Source organism: Dermacentor silvarum, chromosome 7 (genome assembly GCF_013339745.2).
Source record: "Dermacentor silvarum isolate Dsil-2018 chromosome 7, BIME_Dsil_1.4, whole genome shotgun sequence".
NCBI classification, from domain to species: domain Eukaryota; kingdom Metazoa; phylum Arthropoda; class Arachnida; order Ixodida; family Ixodidae; genus Dermacentor; species Dermacentor silvarum.
In genome coordinates this window covers 91606491-91629307 of record NC_051160.1, presented here as the reverse complement: position 1 = coordinate 91629307, position 22817 = coordinate 91606491, and the positions used below count along the sequence as shown (strand labels likewise).

General features: G+C 48.5%; 2 protein-coding genes across 8 annotated transcripts in view; both read left to right on the top strand.

Moving 5' to 3' along the window:
• Window positions 1–22817, top strand: part of LOC119458271 (glucoside xylosyltransferase 1) — a 364373-nt gene that overhangs the window by 7480 nt on the left and 334076 nt on the right. For 5 of the 7 annotated variants that reach the window (XM_049670971.1, XM_049670969.1, XM_049670973.1 and 2 more), the window contains exons 2-3: window positions 2391–2538; window positions 7489–7620. In XM_049670971.1, coding sequence (XP_049526928.1) covers window positions 2391–2538; window positions 7489–7620 — 280 coding nt within the window. The remainder of the gene's footprint in view (window positions 1–2390; window positions 2539–7488; window positions 7621–22817) is intronic. The other 2 variants (XM_049670974.1, XM_037720106.2) reach the window with 1 other exon arrangement.
• LOC119459014 (glucoside xylosyltransferase 1-like) overlaps window positions 1–22817 on the top strand; it is a 276245-nt gene that overhangs the window by 178327 nt on the left and 75101 nt on the right. The window lies entirely within an intron of this gene.

Sequence of the window (22817 nt, the reverse complement as noted above, 5' to 3'; positions counted from 1 at the left end):
GGATCTTCGTCTCGAAGTTCTAGTCGCACACGTGTCGGACTCGTCGGAAGCGTTGAGAGTGCCGTAGGTGCCGACGCCTCGCGTTGTCTCTTTATCGGCGGTGAGCTCGTCGGCTCGTCGGTGATGAGCTCGTCGGCTCGTCGGCGATGGTGTTCGGCGTTGCTTAGGCCCACCTGCCTAGGCCTAGCGTCGAGATGCGTCGCAACTTCTTCAGAAGTGCCGACGTGTCGTCCCGAGGAGATTCGAACGTGCCGGTCTGCCGCAGAAGGGGGATGCTCTCTGGGGTGCCTGGTCCTGCCGTGAGAAGCTGCAGCCCGTCCAGGAGCCTCGCCCGAACTTGCCGAGGTCGACGGCCACACCTTGGACGGCCAGCGTCGCGGACTCAACCAGACCCCCAAGTCTCCCGTCGCCAGAGCATAGCTGGAGATGCGACCTTCCTGACCCGGTGCCACGTCGAAACTCAACGGACAGCGCCGTTCATCTCTCGACTATGCCTCGGTTCGTGCGCCTCGCGCGCTCGCGCCGTTCCGAACACCAGGCATCGCGTGCTCCTCTTCTTTTTCGCGCCACCGGCGGCCTCTTACATGTGACAACATACCGCAGGAACAATTTTGGAGCGGGCTGGAACGTCTGGAGGGCTTTATCTTCGAGGGCTTCCAAGGCAACGTTGGCACAAGACACTGACACCGACGCTCTCATTGCCGTTCCAAACACCTGCCTGTAAAATGATCGATTAAATGAAAATTATGTGTTGCGTAAGCAAAATTCCAAGAGGCGGAAAACGTGAGTCGACTTCGAATGGGGTGCGCGAAGGCATAGATGAGTCGTTTTGCAATGCTGTTCAGCAGGAGTCCACAGCATAATCCACAGGTATGCGTGTGAACATGGACTTAATGTCAATGGAGACCATGACGTCTTCGCTGTCTAAAGTCACGTTTCTGACCTTGTCGACAAAATCAGCGGAGTCCTTTACGTACGTCGACGTTCGTCCAACGAGGGGTCGGAGCACACCATGAAGATAGCCAAGAGACGATGCAACGGAGAGCGAGTGTAGTCTACTATAGGCCATGTTCAGCCATGTTCTTTCCTCGCCAGACGAGTTTTCGTCAAACCCTAGACTTCACACGAGCTTATATAGATTATTCCCATGCGGAGCCTTCGGAATTAGACAAAGACATCCCACAACATGAAGTTAGAGCGGCACTGCATCGAATAGTACGCAACACCGCCACGGGAGCAGACGGAATACAGTACCAGCTTTTAAAAAACCTCGACGAACGATCGATAAAATACTTACGGATTATTTTCAATGACTGGCTAGAAGGCACGCTGCCGCAAGAATGAAGGCACGCCTATATTACAATGATGCCAAAACCAGGCAAGCAGCGCTCTCTAAACCAATTGAGACCCATCTCGCTCACATCATGCATAGGAAAGTGATTCGAAAACGTCGTCCTGGCTAGGCTTCAGCCGTACCTCGAAGAGCAAGCCTTATTGCCGCACACAATGTTCGGTTTCCGACCGGGGCTATGCACTCAAGACGTACTGCTCTAAATTAAGGAAGAGATAATTGACTATATCAGCACCCAACAAGCGAAGCCGGGTTGACCTCGATGTGCGCTCCCGAAATCTAATTTGCCACATATGCTGTGGCAATGCCCCACGCTGCGCGTGGCTGCAGCGTCTCCAGCCACAGAAGAAGAATGGACCGCTCTCCTCAGCAGTCCCCACGAGGACGACCAACTTCGGGCTGTCCAGAGAGCCCACAACCTGGCCGCCGAGTTCAACCTCCCGCTCCCGTCACGGACGCGGCCCGCAGACGAGCCCCCTTAGGGGGACTTGCTCTTCTCAGGACCAAATAAAGCTCAATTCAGTTCAGTTGAAGCACTGACTCCCGTGTAACGTAGCTGTTGCGAGGGAAAGGGGGAAGTCAGTATGTTTCTGTTTTTGCCAGCATAGATTAGGAGTGCAGCTATTATCAACTACACCAGACATCTAGATTACCGGGCTACGCGCAATCAGCTTCGCAATTATCGCTTACAGTGCCTCTTGAAATTTCAGTCTTCAGTATTGAGGTTTCAGTGGCCATCGTAATAGCTCGACAACTGTAGGTGAAACATGCACTGAAACATGTACGCGACACTGCTGTGTGTGTCCGTTTCCATACGACTTGTTCTATCGTCAAATATTTGCACGGACGGTCCCGCGCGTTGCTAGTGTTTCGTTGTAGGCGCACCGTAACCACGGATACCGAAACTGGGTGGAGCTCCACCAGGCACTCATTTGCCGTATGCTCAACGGAAGCAGGCTGTACTCTCAAGTACTACATGATCATTTTCTCCGAGACGGAAAGTTACCCTAACTCTAGAACCACTTATTTCGTTTTACAGCAAGAGAATGACCCTGGTGTTCGTCATATGCGAGGGCCATTTTGATCTTGGCATCGTTGCGGTCAAGTCAGCTGTAGCCTACTCCACGTCAAGATTACACTTAGTCGTCATCGCAGATAAACGGAACGAGGAAAAGATGCGAAGAGAGGTAAGCCTTCATGTATGTCATCGACGTCTTCTATTGCACAAGGGCATCGCATTTCTTTAGCGTCACAAGGTATCTATTGCACAAGGTCGAGCAGCGATTCTTGATGATTGTTTCTACTAATCCACTGAATAGGCCAAAAAATTTCGGCTTGATTAACACCCTATAAGGTGGTTAAAGGTTTTCTTCATTCCAAAAGCGCGCATGGGTCCTAGTTTACACAATTGGTCCTTGGTTATTGCATGCTACCTACACCCCAACACACCCCTCCAACGCTCCCAAATCACCATGCTTTTTTGGTTTATGTTTCAATTACAATGGACTCTTGTCAATGTGTATTTGGTGAGGCTTTTCCCACCACTAGCCTCATCACAGCGTGAGTGTAAGGAACGTGATTCGTCCCAACGACGTCCACTACATGGTTTTATTTCTTCTGTGTGGCATAGGACTAGGATGTGCAAGATCCTTAATGCAGAATTCCACCGACAAGCCCGCTTCTACACAAGATCTCTACCGAGTTGTTTTGGAGGCTTTGCTACGCGAAGTAAACTTGCCTAGAATACCATCGCGCAAAGGGCTAACCTGCCTGGTGAAACGTGTACCACCTATATCAATGAGATCTTCAAGCTGTACAATCTAGTGCATATGCGAATGCTCGAGGAACATAATCGCCTGCTTATGGGGATCGCGAAGCTAGTCTGACTGGCAAGGAAACGGCGGGCTCCGCTTCAAAAATTACACGTCATAGACGCACTATCGGCCTAAAATGAAACGCGAACATCGGAGCACGTGGCCGAAGCATAACTGAAGGTATCATCATCATCATGCTATATTTATGTCCACGGCCGGACGAAGGCCTCTGCCTGCGATGTCCAATTACCCCTGTCTCGCGCTAGCTGATTCCAATTTGCGCTTGCAAATGTCCTAACTTCACCAGCCCACCTAGTTTTCTGCCATCCTCGACTGCGCTTCCCTTCTCTTTGTTTCCATTCTGTAACTCTAATGGTCCACCGGCCATCCATCCAGCTCCATTTTTCCTCTTAATATTAACTAGAATATCGGCTATTCCTGCTTGCTCTCTGATCCACACCGCCCTCTTCCTGTCTCTGAACGTTAGACCTAACATTTTTCGTTCCATCGCTCTTTGTGCGGCCCTTAAGTTGTTCTCGAGCTTCTTTGTTAACCTCCAAGTTTCTGCCCCATATGTTGTCACCAGTAGAATGCAATGATTGTACACTTTTCTTTTCAACGACAATAGGTAAGCTTCCAGTCAGGATTTGGCAATGCCTGCCGCATGCACTCCAAGCCAATTTTGTTCTTCTGTAAATTTCCTTCTCATGATCAGGGTCCCCTGTGACTAACTGACCTAGATAAACGTAATCCTTTACAGACTGTAGAAGCTGACTGGCGATTCCTGAATTCTTGTTCCCTTGCCAGGTTATTGAACATTATTTTGTCTTCTGCATATTATTCTTCAACCCCACTCTTACACTTTCTCGGTTAAGGTCCTTGATCATTTGTTTTAATTCGTTCCCATTGTTGCTGAAGAGGACAATGTCATCTGCAAACCGAAGGCTGCTGAGATATTGGCCATTGATCCTCACTCCTGATCCTCACTCACTCCAATCACTGATCCTCACTCCTACTGAAGGTATATGCGCGCCATTCAGTCATCACCATTGACAGGTGCGCGCATAGCTGGTAAGACCGCACGGCGCGATGATGCTCCTCCTATAGTGCGATATTTTCGTTTCAGTTCTGGTTCTCTTTTGTTTGACAGAGAAAAGAAAATGCAAAGAAAATAGAAGCAAGAATATCGCAGTTATCGTTTCACTGGACGAGTATTATCGCCCAGTGAGGCGAAACTGGATGTGCTGTCGGCGTCAAATTAAACGCGAACAGCGGTGTGCGGGGTACAGTTAGCGACGTCTAAACGTCTTCATCACTAGAGATGGATTCGATCACCCAGTTTGCTTGCAGGGGGCGAGGACGATTGTCCTACTGCGATATTTTAGCCTGTGGCATCTTTCAGTTTCTTCTCTCGCTTTCAAATAAGGGAACCTGAACAGCAACAAAGATATCGCAGTAGGGGGGGGGGGGGGGGGCGGGGGCATCGTTGGGTCTTGCGGTCAAACCAGATGTGCGCGCTTGTCAGTGGTGAAGACTGGACAGTGCGCACTTCAGTTATGCTTCGGCCACCCGCTGCGCTGTGCGCGTTTCATTGGACGCCGCTAGTACGTCACATACTTTCAGAGCAACATAATATTGCTGAAGTTGCGCAGCATAAAAGGAAACGCTGTTTTACGTATTGCATGCGATTGTATAAAAGCTAATTTCATTACCTACTTCATCAAAACTTCGCTTTAAACACACTCCAATACGTGCGTTGGATCAAGAGCATTGTAAGGGCTGAATTTTTAATAGCGAAGCTGTTTACGCCGACCATCAGTCCGTGTGTCGCGAACAAAAATCCTCGCTGATTGATGACGTCACCTGCGTTCCCTAGCAAGCACCTGCCACAGCTGCGCCTCGCTTCTCCTAGCTCCTCCGCCACCGCGCCAGTGATGACGTCACTGCACGTTGCATAGAGCAGCTTCTAACACCGACACCGCGTTGCGGTACCGACAACGCGTTCCAGCAGACCCGCTGCGTCAATGCGATCGCCTGGCAATCACTTACCTAGCTTCGTCCAGCGATGTCATTGCTTCGCAACGCAATTCTCGCTTTGCTTAGCCATGAAAACACTTTGTGAAGCTTGGCCATGGCGTCAAACTGATTATAAAGATCATGTCGCCACGACGGCGACACACACAACTCTCGTAGACTTCAGACTCAGCAAATCTAACATGAGACGGCCGAAGAAGTACAAGACTCCCGAAGAAGAAGCCGCTCAGCTGGAAGCTCGTCGTGCCGTCAGCCGAAAACGAATGCGGCCATTGCATGCTCATCCAGAGTATCAGGCGGAGTATCATTCAGAGCCTAGCAAAACTTAGCCGAACGTAAAAAAACTTAACCGAGCCTAGCGAAACTGGAGGAATCTAGGTGATCACTAGCTCCAATGTTTACCTTGCACAACTTACTGCAAGCTGCGCTAATTTTTTCGTCCCGGGCCCGCACTAAAAATTCAATGTACCTGCCTTAAAAACGGCATTGTTTAAGTGTGTGTGCAAAGACATCATAAAACTGCACTCACAATAAAGCACTGCAGAACCTTTTCCGACAGAGGAAGTGTGTAGCTAACATGAAAAGCACGATAAAAGGAAAGGCTGGGTTGACAATTTCGGGCAGGACATTTTTTTCAAGCCCTAATGTAACACTTATTGTCGTGAACATCCATAATCACGCACACTCTTAAAATAAAGTGGCAGTTTTGCACAGGCGAAGCGTTGACAGCGATAACTAGGTTCAGCGTTACGCTCGGACTCCTTGCGCGGCGTTCTAACAAGACGCGGAGGCGACATGGCGCGACACAGCACGCAAGGCAAGTGTTGCTGTGCAGCAGGAAACGAACAGCGCGCAAGGAGACATACGAGACACGTCACAACGCTGGCGCCACGAGGAACATCGGCAATGGCGTTAGCGGTGTCACGCCTCGGTGGTTCGCGAGCTCAGGTCAACGGAAAAAAGAAAACAGCCGGAGTTTGTCAGCGCTAGATTGAGCTCGACGCTTACTGACCTTTCCATCCAGAAGGTGCGGTAAGCACACAGCTGCAGCAGCGCTAATGTATGCGCGCACAATACTCAAGCCAGGAGAGGAATCCTGGCTCCGTAAGAGCTAACTGAGCGGAATTTGAGTGCGCGGGACAAGATAGAACAACAAATAGCTCGGTCTCATAGCCTGCGTGGCACTGGGAGTTACTTTGCATCGCCGCTCTTGCAGCTAAACAAACTCCCCACCTCTATATATGTCCCTTCAAACCCTCCACGCGTGGTGCAAGCTTGAGCGTCGATACCGGGACGCCAGAACAGTGGCAGAAAGATTCTAAAATAATATTAGGTGCATAGCAGCTAAAAGTACAAACAAAAGTAAAACTACGAAGTCTAATTTGGGCACGACAAATATGACAATAGGAAAAGCACTGCCACGCCTACTTTTGAGAGCCCATGAGAAAACATTCCTGATAGGTTAACTTATGGTGCAGGAACATTACGAATGCGGTTAAGGTGTAAGTGATCTATCTTGCAGTGCGGCAACCATAACGCTATTTTCAAAGGGGTACTATAATTAAAAAGCAATGAAATAGAGCAACTGCTATATAATAATCATATCGAGAGTGATTAAATAATGCAATAACAAAAGTGGTAACAGTCGCCCTGCATCTAGAGATATTGTAGGGCTTTTTTTTTCTGTTGTGAGAACAAAGTTTCTTTTTGCTGAAAGAAAATGAACTGCAATTATATTTAGATGATTTAAATTAAAACTAATTAGAAAAAAATCGCATTGTTCTTTCTCTATTTTGTTTTGTTTTTTGCTGCAGTACTTCACCAACAGTTCTTCGAACTTCAAATTTGAGTTTCCCACAGGATGCTTTGTATGTATGCAGAGTACCCTCGTGTGCCTGAAGGCCCAACCTAGATGAATGGGCCTGGGCTGCACAGGCCCAGGGCTTCAAGCCCGAGCCCGGCCGAGGCCCGGATTACATCTGGCTCGGGCTTTCGGGTAGGCCCGGGCCACTTGCCCTGGCCCGTGCAGTCATTTAGTTCAAGCTGCATTTTTTTTTCAACATGATCGCTTGCCTGACATATAAAGTAAACATATTCTTCATTTTGTGAAACAATTGCACTGAAATATCTCCTCCCATAAAAGTATTTGTTGATTCGTCTTGGGACTGTGTATACGTGAGTTACAGATAAGATCGCGGTATTAACGACTACTTTGCATAGAATATTTCATTGCTAACTTTTGATATGATCTTTTTTATGCCTCGGCTGCCACACCCGTGTTGCTTGAAGTACTCATCTTGGCCAGATAGCGTCAAGAAGCGTGTTAGCTGTGATGTAAAGCCAGTGTGGTTCCCCAAGGAAAACTACCACCAGTGGTGGGCAATGTTCAGGCCTTGCGCTACGCAGAGGCTTTTTTTACCGGTATGTATGTTTCTGAATATATATCCTTTTCAGGTACCAATAAATTTTGAGCTTTGATAATGTATTTACGCAACTTCAGTCTTCAGAATGATAAAAAATGGGCAACTGTACAACATATTCAGTATTTTCGATTCTTCAATAAGCTTTATATTGTTTACTGAACTTGGACTCCAAGCGATAACTTTCTACGGGAATGTCAGATTTGAGAATATCAATTATTTCGTGTCTATCCAACTTTTTTCTCTCACTTTTTTTGGAAAACACCTGTCGAGCTACTTCAAAATTATGACTGATGGAAATCGATGCTACAAACTACGATGAAAGTAGCACCGCTACATCGCGACATGTTCACGCCATATCTACCTTCCAACCCGTTTTACTAAAACGCTTTACAAATATTATTCGCACTTGTTGCACAGGTACAAGCAGAAGTATTTTAGGATACATTCTGCATGTTTTACATGTCAATACTTCCCTCAGTGTTCGCTTTTGAAACACTCTCTTGGGATTGAGGAATATATTGAGAAATACCATAGATCGCCACATTGATTCACTATAAACCTCTAAATCAAGCTTTGCCGCAAGGCAAGTACACCACTGGCATAAGAAAACCAAGGCTTTCTCACTCTTCACCACAAATTAGGTGTGCCGAGTCCTGTCTTAAAGTTAGTGTCTTGATAGACGAGATGGACTTGGTGTTCTCTTTGCCATTACGCCGCCAAAGTAATCTCTTTTCATGAACTTTATGCACTACAACGTAAAGAGCACTGCGTAAGGGCACATGATAACCCTCGTTGTTTGCAATGAACTAATGAACTTCCGATAATAAAAAAGGTTGAAATCACGCTTGAATAGCATTAAGAAGGAACAAAATTAATATTTAGAAATAAGTCGACTTACAAATTTCAAGAATTCAGGTCTGCAATGATGTTTTCCTGGGTTCCTTGCATGCTTCGCCAAAAATGCGCGTAGCGTAAATAGCGCAGTACTTTTTACAATTACTGCTTCGATTTCATCACTTCAGTGACACGCTCAAGGTTTCCACTTTCTTTTTTTTTTTTTTTTGTTGCCACACTCCTGTCTCGCCGCAGATGTTTGCTGAAGAGTTGCTTGTCTTTGAGGTTTACACTGAAAAGAAATATAACTACAGTCAGATGCGCCATAAGAGTCAATCAACTGAAACAAGGTGCCCTTTATAATATGGCAAATGAGTTATGCGGGAAAGCGCATGGTAGCAACAAGTCTTATGAATGTAAACACTGCCTTCCACTCGACAGTAACACGAGACTGTAATGGAAACTTATACGTGTGTCTGGGAAAGCAAGCTCCACAGACTGAACACAAATTAAGTCCCATTATGTGAGTCAAAGCTGAGACCAACGCATTTCCTAGATTGACGCTGTAACGTCTGAGCTAACCAAAAAAAATGTTTCCCATTCACAAAGTGGACTATCACGCCCAGTCACTTGTTGACACTTGAATCCACGTACAAGCATGTATGTTACACGAAAGAAAGGAGAATAAATTGCGAATACCTTATTCTACTTTGCGGACTCACCAACTAATTCAGGCAAGCTGTGCTCGCGACAAAGGTTCCAAGCCGTGGAACGCATCTGCTGCTCATGACGTGTCCGAGGAACTTCAGCCATTCCGAACCACAGTAGTATTAGACTGTTGGAATGGTCAGATCCGCCGACCGTATTGCTTCTTCACTTTTTGCATTCGCTTGAAGAGGTCGGATAAATGGTTCATGACAAACGACTAGGTCGTCAAGTCGCAATAGATAGCCCTAGCCCTTTCATTTCAACGAGAACAGGGTCCACAATTTACTGGGAAGTACCAGGGTTCAAGCACAAATCAAATGGGGCCACTCCAAATTCGTCGGGATGGTAAAGGCTGATTTAGGCTACTCCGACACGACATCGATTTTGCTCTGCCGACTGATGACGACAGCAGTTTACAGGACGGAAAACGCTGTGGCCGATGGTTTAAAGTAATTAAGGAAGACGCTGTCACCAACAGTCAGCAGACCAGAAACGGTGCCATGTCAGCCTTGTGTGAATGAGCCTTAAGGAGTGGCCGCACTCGTTTAAGTGAATCGAGTGGCGAGCAATTCTGGACCCACCGAAATCGATCTACGGAGTGGCCGCTGCGGGGTGTAATTAGGGACGCGTTCTAGTTAACTTCTTGAGCACTGTGTATTCGCCGCTTAGTTTGCGTTGAAGTGAGAAGCAGCAAGAAGGTCAATTCGCTTGTTGCTGTCGCCACACTTCCTCACACCAGCGTTTCCACAGCGAGTTTCCGCGGTAATCTAGTGAGATGCTTGTGCGCGCGTGACACCATGCTTGTTAATTTAGTTAGTAAGCGAATGTTTAGAAATTTCAACGGCGGTAAAACTACTATCCTAACTTTCGTATAGCTGTCTACTAATTTGCTATCACAATCAATGCTTCGCCTTTTGGGCGACACTGCGACTTTTTAAGCGAAGCTTTATAGGCTCACAAGTGTCGGCGGTGGTGGTGGTGGTGTCATGCTGAAAAATGAGCCGATTCTGATGATTGTGCAGAAAGGGTCCAAGCTCAATGGCACATACCAGGGACAAGAAAGAAAGAATGAAAACAAAGAAAGAAAGGAAACAAAGGAAGGAAGGAAGACAGAAAGAAATATAGAAAAAAGAAAGAAATCACGTGCGGCGCACACCTGCATTGGATATGCTAGACGCGTGATCACGTGACACGCCTGATCACGTGAGACGCGCACGACCGATCAGGTTCGTTTGGTGTGTCACGAGGCCCTAGCGACATGGAATGAAAGCGGGTTGGCGCGCACTCCTCCGGGCTTCCCTCGCCTCATATCAGTTTCGGCGAACAGATGGGAAGGCCACGTGTGGTGTGCTGTGCAAAGGAGCAAGCTTCGTTTGATGAACGCTGGCGTGAACTCGCTCGGGAAAGGGCTCGTCGTCAACGTGCCCATTCTAGCGTGAGGGCTTCCCTAGCAGAGGCTCGCCGTCAACAACGAGCAGAGAATCCCGAGGCGACGGCTTCCGAACTTTACGCTGACGAAGGTCAGATACACACACGACAAGCTTTGCTTACCCCCAGGCTTACAAAGCGACGCTGGCATTGTTACAGTTCATGAAGTCGGCTGGCCTCAGTGACCGATTGTGAAGTGTTGGACAACCACACGTGTTCATACTGAGAGTACTTTCTTCCCTCTCTGCCCTGTCTTTCGTTTCATCCGTTTAAACCCCTTCCCCCGTGTAGGGTAGCAAACCAGACGTGCGTCTGGTTAACCTCCCTGCCTTTGCTTTCTTCGTTTTCCTCCTCCTTCGCTTACCCCCATTTTCTCGACAGGGGAAGAGCTGGTGATTTTTTTGGGGGAGGGTCTGCTGCTTGAGTGAAAGTTAGCCGGCAATTTTCACGTTTAATGACGTACCTCTAATGAAAATCCAATAAACCTGGTGGGCTTTATTAAGAGGAGCTGGCTCAGCGCTTCCGAAAAGGGTTTGTTGGTCCACGGTCTCGAGTTGGAGCTTGTCCACTTGTTCTTGCCGCCTTTGCCTGACTTTTCTATGTGCCGTCCCATTACTCAAGGTGTCATTAATGGTCCTGTAACATGCCCTTATGGTCTGTTGGTTAGGGTCCTCAATCATTTGCTGCAAGTCATATACAGCGTCACTAAGCTGAAAAATGGCATCTGCAAACCTCAGGTGTCTGAGATGATTAACGTTATCTTCATACCTAAACCTCACCACATTTACATACAATATATTTTTTTCAGCATGCTGCGCTTATAATTACTGAACTGTACCTCCTCCCCTGACCTCCTTCGTAATTGGTATCTACCGCTTTTCTTGGGAAGAATACATGACTTTAGAAAATGGGAAATTTGAGAGCGAGTTTCGGTTTAGGCACCTACCCACTGAGCGCGGCAATCCAATACAATCCCTCCGACAATCCACGATAGCCAGATAGAGCTTGAGATGCGTCGGCGCTGAAAATTGAATTTCTTTACACTGTTTGTTTTATCACTATCTTAGGGGCCATCACTTGTCACTTATTTTCTATGAGGCCTATAAATGTGTCAACATAGCATTATACAGGGCGTTTCAGCGAACACTTTCAAACAATTTTCAAGGTTGCCTTTGGCATATAGCACAATTCCAGTATAAGTTTGTCTACTCAAAGAGGGGGACATTACTTACACAAAAAATTGAAATGCGTATTCTACTAACAAAACTATCTGATTAAGTTTTTAACTAATTACCTTATGTCCCATATTGCAATTTACACATTCTAGCCATGGAGTTCGCAAGCCTTGGGGCGAATTCTCAGGATCGCATCAATTTGGAGATAATAATTCCTGAACTTTGCGGTGAAATGCGTTGGCGTTCCAGAGACTTCCTTAATAAAACATTGTTTTATGGTTTGAAGCACAACACTGGAACGCCTTGCGAACTCCACGGCTAGAATTTGTAAATTGCAATATGGGACATAAGGTAAGTAGTTAAAAATGAATTAGAGAAAATTATTAATTAGTCGATTATGCATTTGAATTTCTTGTGCAAGTCCGGTCCGCCTCTTCGAGTAGACCAGCTCATGAACTAGAATTGTGCTATCTGCCACAGGAACACTTCAGACATCTTTGAAATTGTTCCCTGAAACACCCGGTATAAAGGGCTACCATTTTAACGTGATGGCGTTAAGGGCCCCGTGTCGCAAGAAATCCAGTGTCGGGGAGTCGCCGCTAGGGGTCAAGCAAGGCGGACGCGCCTTACATGAGCTCCAACTACAACAAGCTCTGTCAGTGTTCTGGATCTTTGGATTACATCGAATTTGGTGTTGAAGTGGACAGTTTGTTCGACGGAACTACCTGTTAGTACTGGAGTGGAACTGGATATCCAAAGACTTTTTTTACAGCGAATCTGTATACCACTCGTTGGTCGGAAAATTTCCTGGCGTAAACAGCAAATGTCAGGTAAACAATAGAAGGCAAACGACATACCTTTCTTTGCAGTCAGGCTAACAGCATATACCTATATATGCTGTATATATACAGGGTGTTTGAGTTAACTTGGGCCAAACTTTGAAAATATGCAAATGGCACGTAGCTAGTTGGTTACAACCAAGGTAATGTTGTTTGCCGCCGCTTAGAGATACTCAGAGTATTTTGGCATTCCACTTAATTAGGTAATTATTCCTAATTAATAATCAACTTCTCAAATATTATAATTAGACGAAAGGTGTCAATGAGAACATTCAGAGCAACATGCAAAAATACCGATACGGCTTCCTGTTGCTCACTACGTGCTACATAGAAGTGTTTTTTTTTTCGAGCGTAAAAGAAACCCGCGAATACACGCGAAGGGCCTGGAGCGGCCAGTAACGCGGCACTTTATCCATCATCATGACCTCTCACCCCTCTGATACGCACGTATTCCCTCAACCAGTGAGGATCTGGCAATGGTATTGTAGGGGCATACAACGCAAAAGAAATTATTCCTCCACCTGCAGCAGGCAACGCCCTTGCCAGATTTCATCGCCGTACAGGAACCCCACAAAAAAAATGCATATTAACCGGCTATCAAGCTATACCGCCCCCAAACACCTCCACACTATGGGTCACCATGTATGTTCATCGCAATATTGCATACGTCACGCCATCAGGCCTATATTGCTCAAATTAGCCTTCAAAGCATGCTTCAAACCATAAGCACTTTCCTGCTGCCACGCGTGCGGCTTTTAGCTCTGACTGTCCCCTTCTGGGTTGGATATGATTTCACGAAGCAAGGCCAAATACGCTATCATTAAAGGAAAAGCGCGTGGCCAACACGAACTGTCTCGTATCTTATTATCATAAACGTATACGCCAAGGGAGCAACTCTACTAAACACGGAACTTGCTGTGATTATTAAGTCATAAAAAAAAAAAAACGGGAAAACGCTACTTTTCCATGTCTTCAACGCAATGCAGTGGCGTAATGCGGTGAAGCATACAAGGTATCGCAGGGAAGCGAGCGAAGAACTTGCGCTCGTTCGCAGTGTAAGCAACGCGTTATTATAAAAACGGTAAAGCTCACTGGGACACGGTTCTCGCCTTTATCCGCAGTGAAACATAGTGTGTTGCGATGAAGCTAAGTGAGAATTTGAGAGTTTACTAAGTGTAAGCAACATGTTATTATGAAAAAACCAGCGTAGCTTGCACTGGAGGCGAAATGCTAAAGAGACAGTGGAGCTGATGGGCACGTCGCTAGTCCTGGCTTTTGGGCTAGGCTAAGCACTACCAAGCCATCACCATCATTTTTCGGAATTTATATATTATTGATTGATTATCAATTAGCTATTGATTGGCTATTCATTGATTATCAATTGGCTATGGTAAGGTACAGGCCGTGTATTTGGGCTAGGCTAAGCACAACCAATTCTTCCCCAAAATATGCCGGAATTTCTTGATTATTGATCGATTAGCAATTGATTGGCTATCGATTATCTATCGCAGGGTATCGGCCACGTATTTGTGCACTACCAAGTCATCCCCAGCATTTCTCGGAATTTATTGATTATTAGTTGATTATCGATTAGCTGTTGATTGGCTATCGATTGGCTATCGCAAGGTATTGGCCACGTATTTGGGCTAGTCTATGCACTACCATCACCAGAATTTTCTAGAATTTATTGATGATTGATCGATAATCAATTAGCTATTGATTGGCTATCGATGACTCACTAAGCTAGATTTATCTAGAACCATGCTTAGCTTGATTTATCCAGGCTCAGTTTCGTTAGTTCAGAAGAAGAAGACGCCGTTTCGAACAGCTGTGTTTTCTGATGCTCTCGGACCTCGCGCGACTACAGCGATTATTTCATCCCAATTGACCAGATTCTTTCACCAAACTCCGTGAAGTCCTCCCGGACATGTGGACATGAAGTTCACAGGTGGGAGATCTCGGATTTGTATTCTAGAGGACTTTGAGTGAAATCGGCTGCCGACGCCGCGCTAACCCTAACCTCGACTACGGCCACGCCGGGGTCGAGGCGGGTCCTGGGCGGACACCGATAGCAACAGCGGGACCTGCTCGGCTGTTAGAAGAGATGGCTTCGGCCATGCACATAGAAGTCGACGGGGAAGAAGTTGACCCGGCTTTATGCACGCGAGCCAACGGCTGGAAGACGGCCGGGGAGAAGTTGAAGAAAGGACCGCCCGGAAACGGAGGCAAGGCGGCTAAGGCCCCGCCTGACACCAGCTGCAGTCCAAAAACGGACGGCGCGGAGCGTACAAAGTACCCGCCTATTAACAAGGGAAGGCTACTGAAGAAGTCACTGATGCCGGAGCTCCCGCGAAGCGACATGAAGATCGTCATCCGACCACGTGGCGCGCTCTGCGTTAGTGAACTGACTAGAGTAGAATTAAGTCGAGCTCTGGCGGCGGCAGCACAAGTCGCAGCAGAAGAAGCAAGAAAGGACGTCATCTGCCACAACGGGCACCAAAACATTCTCGTAATAAGCACCCCCCGGCGAGAGAACGCTGACCGTTATGCGGCGGTCGAGCGCATCGACGTCAGGGGAACGGCATACGAAGTCAATACATGCGAGGCCGCACCTCATGGAACCGTTCAAGGCGTGATTCGGGGCATTCCTCTAGAGGACACGGCCATGGACATCCAAGAGCAAGTCGTGCAGGACTATAACCCCACGGCATTACAAGCAAATCGCATCGGCCGATCTCGGTCGGTGGTCATCGCGTTGCCGGAAAGGAAGGCCCAAGATATGTCAGATACGGCAATCTCCTTACGGAGTGCACATTATGTAGAAAGCAGATTGAGGCATGTCAAGCCTGCGGCCGTTTGGGGCATAGAATGGATGTGTGCCCAGACCCTCACGACAAAATCTGTCGAGGGTGCGGAATCGCCAAGCCCACCGAAGATCACTTGTGTGAGCCCAAGTGCGGCCTTTGTGGCGGCAGCCACATCACAGCGGACAGAACATGTAAAGCGCGTTTCAAGATCCTTTCGTCGTCCGGCAACGCCGATGGGAAAGGAAGCAGCAGAGACGACAAGAACGAGGACGAAGTCGCGATCGTGGAGGTCCTGCAGGCGGACCCCGACGAAGCGACGGTTCGAGATCAAGGACGCCGACAAGGAGCGCCGCAGCCGCTCCCGGTCGCAATCACGGGACGACGAGCAGGGAAGTTCGAGGCTGGCGGAGCGAGCTCAAGGACGGCGTAGCGCCGGCACGGGGACAGCGTTCGAGGTCGAAGGGACGGCCTGGAGAACAACAGGGATCAGCAACTAAAAGGTGGGCTCGGCCAATGGGTCTCCCAAAACGCTCGATTCGGAGTTCCCCACCCTCAACCCCTCCTCCCCTCCTGTCAGGCTACAACTAAGGAAAATGCAGAAATTGCGGAGCTTAAGCAGATCATTTGCAAAGCAGGAACACACAGATATTAGAACAGAACGCCCAAATTAAGGGTCTCGTGAGCAAAATAGATCGATTGGTCGCAAAGGCAGACCAAGGGACGGTAAACGACCAGGCAGAAAAAAACGCAGCGGCGGAGGCCCCGCGGAAAATGCCTCGTAGGAGGTCAACCCCCTCCGACTTCTAGCAAAACACAGGCACCGCAGAGGCAGGAAGCCATGGAGTCTGAAGAGGCTCAGACTAGCCAAACGGCTCAGACTAGCAAAAAAGCCACCCGTTGAAGAACAGAAACAACTCACGTATGGCGAAACGATCATTCTAGGCGGCAATGAAACGCAGGAAGATCGACTTAACACGCTCGAGACTAAACACGAAAGTATGCGGAACGAGTGGCGGCCATCGAGATCCGAATGAAACCCACATCGTTAAAGAAGGAACGAATGAGTAGGATCAAGAAGGCCATCTCAATGAGAAAGGGAACGGCTGGAGACAGCCGCCAACGAGGGCAATGGCGCAAAATAAAAATAGAAGGACTAAGAAAATGAGCCGCAAAGAGCTGACGACCATTTTTCAATGCAACTGCCGAGGAATAAGATACAAATACATGGAATTGGCACTTCACAAGAATCAGGTTGAAACTAGTCTGGTCATTCTTGTTTTACAAGAGACAAGGGGAGTTACAAAAATTCCGGGATACGTTACATACACCGACCCAACCAAAATGGGTACGGCGATCCTAGTGGAGAATCACATAGCAGCTACTCAACATCTTACTGCACAATCAGGGTGTGAGCACACGCTGGTGGAAATACACGCAAAGGAAATTGGAAGTAAAAACAATATTTTCGTTATGAGCGTATACTGCAGACCATCGCAAAGACACTATGAATTCGATCGAGTTGTGATGGACGCGTAGAAATTGGCCGGGAACACGCCACTCCTGATTTTGGGCGATTTCCACGCGCCGCACACCTTATGGGGGTACAAATTTCAATCCAAGAGGGGAAAGGCTTTGGTCAAGACTATGGAAGACCTCGACGTTTCTCTACTCAACGAATCCGGAGTAGCCACAAGAAGAGGCAACAGCATCTCCAGAGATACACCAGACCTGTCCTGGCTCTGCTGAATGCTGGATATCTCGTGGAAGTGCGAGGACGTGGACTTGGGCTCTGACCACACCATCATGACACTCACCATACGGGGCCCAGACTTCCGGGCTAAGCTGGGAGCAGCTCGCATAACGGACTGGGATAAGATGCGTGCATACACACAACAAGACGGCGAAGACGCGGACTGAAGGGGACCCGCATGACACCTCGTACAAGACATGGGCCAAGAAACAAATGAAGATCCTCGACAAATTCACCCAAGAAATTGCAACTACAACGAAGGTACCTTTCGTTGACAGCAGGCTCGCTCACAAGTGGGCGGCCCGCACTCGCTCTCGAAGCGCAGGAAGAGGAAAAGGCGCAACAGGAAGCTTGCGCGTCGGATAGCCGAGCTTAACAACGAAATTTCGGAATACGTGGCCAAGCTCAGCAAAGAGAACTGGCTGCAGGTATGCGACGGCCCTCAGGGACAGCTACCCGTGGGCAAGACATGGAAACTGTTGAGGCACCTAACAGACCCCGCAGGCAGCAAGACAGCAAGCAACCGGTTGCTGACGAAGGTCCTAAACACATACGACGGAGACAGCGACCGGCTTATGAAGGCCCTAGAAGACCAATATTTTCAAACGGAGCGAGGGCAACACCCGATCCCGCGAGAATACACAGGACCCAGCAATGAAGACCTGGATAGGCCGTTCACGATCCCCGAGATGTGGACAGCAATTGACGAGAGCAACAAGAAAAGCGCTCCGGGGAGAGACGCCATCACCTACAGGTTGCTCGCCAACATAAGCGGTAGGACGGCACAATCTCTGCTCGAACATATAAATAAGGCTTGGGAAACCTCTCAACTCCCGCCAGAGTGGAAATAGGCCGAGGTGCGATTCATTCCCAAACCGGGTAAGGCCCCCGCGATTGAAACACGAGGCCAATATCGCTGACCTCCTGTATTGGCAAGGTGATGGAGCGTATGGTACTACGTCGCCTTCAGGAACACCTTGAAGTCTCCGACCAACTTCCGAAGACGATGTTTGGGTTCCGCAAGCATTTATCAACACAGGACGTCATGCTTTAGCTTCAAGAGCTGGTAATCAAAAAAGCTACGCGAAACAGCCCCAGGGCAATCCTCGCCTTAGGAAGGAAGGAAGGAAAGAGTGGAGAAGGAAAGGCAGGGAGGTTAACCAGTTATGCACAACAGGTTTGCTACCCTACACATGGGAGCGGGATGAGGGGGAATGAAAGATGGGGAGGAGAGAGAGAGCACACAGCACAGCACACACATCGTCAGTCACTCTTGCGTGGTACCTGACATCACTGTCACAGCCGCTTGTCCAAGCCCGTTGCTTTCAAAAAATGTGGTTGATCCCTCTTATATAGGAATCGGTATAGAACACGAAAGTGAAACGTGCCTTCACAGAAGTAGTGTAATGTTTATTGCACATTGATATATAATGTCTATTGGTGTTTTGTGGCTAAAGCGCCCTTAGGCGTTGATGCACCCACGCTGACGCCTGGTGGCACGTCTCCTCCATCACGACTACCAACGTCGATGACCATGAGCAACCGTCGTGCATATGGAAGCTGCACTACGCTGCACACGCTAGCACAACGCGAAAGACGAAGCACGTAACTGACACACTAATACAACGCGCAAGACAAAGCACGTAACTGAATCGTCACCGAGTCAAATCAGCGCGTACAGCGCGTCGTAATTGCAGCCTCCGCGATCAACTTCAGAAACATTTTCAGAGCTAATTGCGGAGGCCACGCTCCGCTGTGCTGAGTACGGTGAACGCCACCTAGGTGGCGTTGGTAGTGCTTCTTGATGCCAGCGTCCCTTCGAATGCTGGCATCGAGGCGGCGTAGTGCTGAGACCACCGAAGCGTTCACTGTCGGTGCGCGTTAGTGTCATAATGCAGTACTTCTCTTTTCTGCTCGTAGGCGGCGGCACCGCCCCGAGCAAGAGCGCGGGTACACGGAGGGATTGTTAGATATATAAGGCGCGTCTGTGTAGCTCTCTGCAAATGCGTTTGTGGCGCAATGGGTTAAACGCTCGGCGATCTATCGTCGCGGACCGAGAGGTCGTGGGTCGATTTCCAAATTTTGCATGTTTGTGGAACTTTTTCTTCTGGTTTCTTTCTTTGTATTATGTTCGTGTACATTGTAAGCTGACGTATTTCCGTGACGGAAATACGTCAGTGAAGTCTTGGTGGACCCCGGCATAAAACACTTTCGTGTTAAAACCGAAGTAGTCCCTTCGTCACCTTCAGCTGCATGTCTTCTTCGACGACAGGGGAAATCACTTCAGCGTGACATTGGTCTGTTGTCAAGGTTCGCTAGAACGGACGCCAGGGACTGTCTCTGAACATTATTTCAGGACAGTCGCATAGAATGTGTTTCCAGTGTCTCCTCGCAAAGACAGGCATCGCAAGAGCGTTGTCGGCCTTCCAATCAGAAGTGAATAAGATTTAGTGAATGCCACCCCTAGCCATAAGCGATAAAGCATAGTGGCCTCTCTTCGGCGGAGTCCAATGGCATACAGAGATGCATAAAAGAGGGCTGGTGGTAGTGACAATTGCTCCGGTTGGTCTGGCCGCTGGTTGTACACCATGGAGAGAGCTTGATCTCCTGGGCAAGCACTCGAAGTCTGCTGGCAGCGTCGGACCATGAGAGTGGTATGGCCTCCTTCCTGTGTGTCGTCAAGAGCTGCCCGAGCGGCATTATCGGCATCTTCGTTCCCTATGACACCGCAGTGACTTGGAAGCCACTGAAATGCCACGTAGTGCCTTTCTCATGGTGATGTCTGGAGCAGGTGCCTAATATCGATAACGAGCTGTTCGTATGGCCCGCGACGCAGAGCTGATAGCACAGATTGTAGGGCTGCCTTAGAGTCAGTGAATATTGACCATTGTCGAGGTGGTTCCCGATTGACGAAACAAAGTGCAGCGCGAAGAGCAGCTAGTTCGCAGATGTCGATGTCGTTGGGTGTCAGTCCTGAAGCTGATGGTAGTCGCTCTTGCTGGGACAACCACAGCACCAGGACGAACATTGGAGGTTTGTGGAACCATCAGTATAAATATGTACACTGTCCGCATACCTCTCGTGTAGAAGAAGCATAGACAGTTGTTTCAGCACAGGTGACGATAGCTCAGATTTTTTCTTGATTCCTGGTACACTGAGATGTACTGTGGGCTAATAAGACACCAAGGGGGCATCGATGGTTTAGATGCAGCGGTGAAGCCCGAGGGAAGTTTGTCGTTGTACTTGATGATAGTTTTCGAGAACGATGCTTGGCGTCTGTCTGAAGGTAGTGTTGCAAGGTGGTGATAGGGGGCACGTGCAAAATGTCTGACGTGCGTTCTCAGGGCTTCCACCGTAATGCGAGTTTGCATTGGATGGTCCCCAGCAATCGCAATAGTTGCCTCTGTTGACGTGCATCTGGGCAAACCAAGGCAAACTCTGAGTGCTTGAGCTTGTTCTGCCTGCAGAACACGAATATTTGTCTTGCAAGTGTTGTTCAGTACAGGTAGACTATATCTTAAAAACCGAGAAAGACAGCTCTGTAGAGTTTCATCATTGCGTCTACTGACATCCCCCACGTCTTTCCTGTCAAGTATTTAAACAACTGGGAAATTGCTGTCAGGCGCCGTTTCATGTAGGCCACGTGCGGGCTCCAATAGAGGTCTCGGGTCAATGATTACGCCAAGAAACCTGTGGGTTCTGACATAGGAAATGGGTCCGCCTATTGATTGAGAGTACATAAGGCGTCATTGGTTTTACGAGTAAATGCCACTAGTGCGCATTTTTCTGCAGATATGCTGAGACCTTGTTTACACAAGTAGCTCGCTGTCAAAGTTGCTGCTCTTTGAAGCCGCGCACGTATCGGTGGACGTGTGACTGCCGAAGTCCAGACACAGATGTCGTCTGCGTATATTGAAATCTTGATGGTAGTTGGTAAGTATTGAGCAGTCCAAGAAGAGCGAGGTTGAATAGCGTCGTGCTGAGAGCACCGCCTTGAGGAACGCCTCTGCTGGTATAGCGTCGCGTAGTCGGGCCATCGTCAGTTAACACAAATAAGATCTTGCAGATAGGTAACTTGCAATCCACAAGAAGACTCGACCACCTAGGCCAACCGTTGCAAGAGCATCGAGAATGGCCTCATGTAGTACGTTATCGTATGCACCTTTTACATCTAAGAATAAAGCTGCAGATAAACGCTTACGGGACCTTTCGTGCTGAACATATGAAACGAGATCAACTACATTGTCGATGGAAGAGCGGTCACGTCGGAAACCAGCCATGGAATTCGGATAATCTAGTGCTCAAGGTACCATTCCAGGCGGCCAAGGATCATCCGTTCCATTATCTTTCCTACACAGCTGGCCAGCGCTATTGGCGGTACAGGTGAGCTCGAGTTGGGATTTGCCCCGCTTCAAGATGGCACCAGGCAGCTTACTTTCCTTTTCTAAGGCGGTTTACTCGCCTTAGATCTCAAAGGGGCGTTCGACAATGTTACTCATCTAGTATACTCACCAACCTCAATGAGACGAGGTGCGGGAGGCGCACTTTCGGATATGTCAAAGACTTTCTGTCCTCCCGCAAGGCACGAATATTAATGGTGAAGAGCGATCAGAGCCCATTGAATTGGGGGAGCGGGGCACCCCACAGGGAGCATGTTATCACCACTCCTGTTTAATCTGGCCTTACTGCCACTGCCACGATTGCTAGACCAAATCGAAGGAATCGGACACGCGTTCTACGCGGACGATGTTACAATATGGACGGAACAAGCGGGCTCCGACGGCTGGATGGAGGAGACACTCCAAGCGGCAGCACTCACAGTGCACGAGTACGCGAAGACCTGTAGACTCAGCTGCGCGCTGCAGAAGTCGGAACTCCTCGCAATCCACCAGGAAAGCCCCGCAAGCCCCCACCAGACATCTGCATCCAAATTGACGGCACCACAGTCAAGCCGACGGACACATGTAGAATTCTCGGACTCTTAATACAAGACAATGGCAAAGCACATTCCGCCATCGCCAAGATGAAAACCAGCGCGGAGAAGATCCTAGCCATGCTGAGAAGGGTTTCAACTAGAAATAGAGGACTCAAGGAAGACGACGCCCTCAGACTAGTGCAGGCATTCATAACATCCAGGGTAACATATTCGGCCCCGTATCTCAATCTCGACAGGACTCAAAACAATACACTCGATACCAACATCAGAAAGTCCACCAAGCAAGCCCTCGGCTACTCATCTATTCGTCGCCCAGCACGTTCAAGCCATAGGGGCACACAACACAGTCCACGAAGCCCACCTGTCTAACCAGCGACTCTGCCTGAGCCAGACAAATCATGGCCACGCTGTGCGATAACATAGGGTGGCGCAAGGAGAGAGCAACCATCAAGAGGTACATCCCAACTGAATGAATGACGACAATCACCACCAAGCCCTTACCCCGAAACATGACGCCGGAGAAAATGACGGCAGAGAGAAGCCAGAGCTCAGGCGATTAATTCCAAAATGCAGCGATTGGAGGGGGCCCTATACGTGGATGCGTCCCTCGTCAAGGGCAGCGCGAAGCAGTGGTGCTGGTAACCGACGGGGAACGGTTGATAAACAGCGCTGCAGTCAACAAGAAAGAGTCAGCGACAGCAAGGAAGTGGCCATAGCC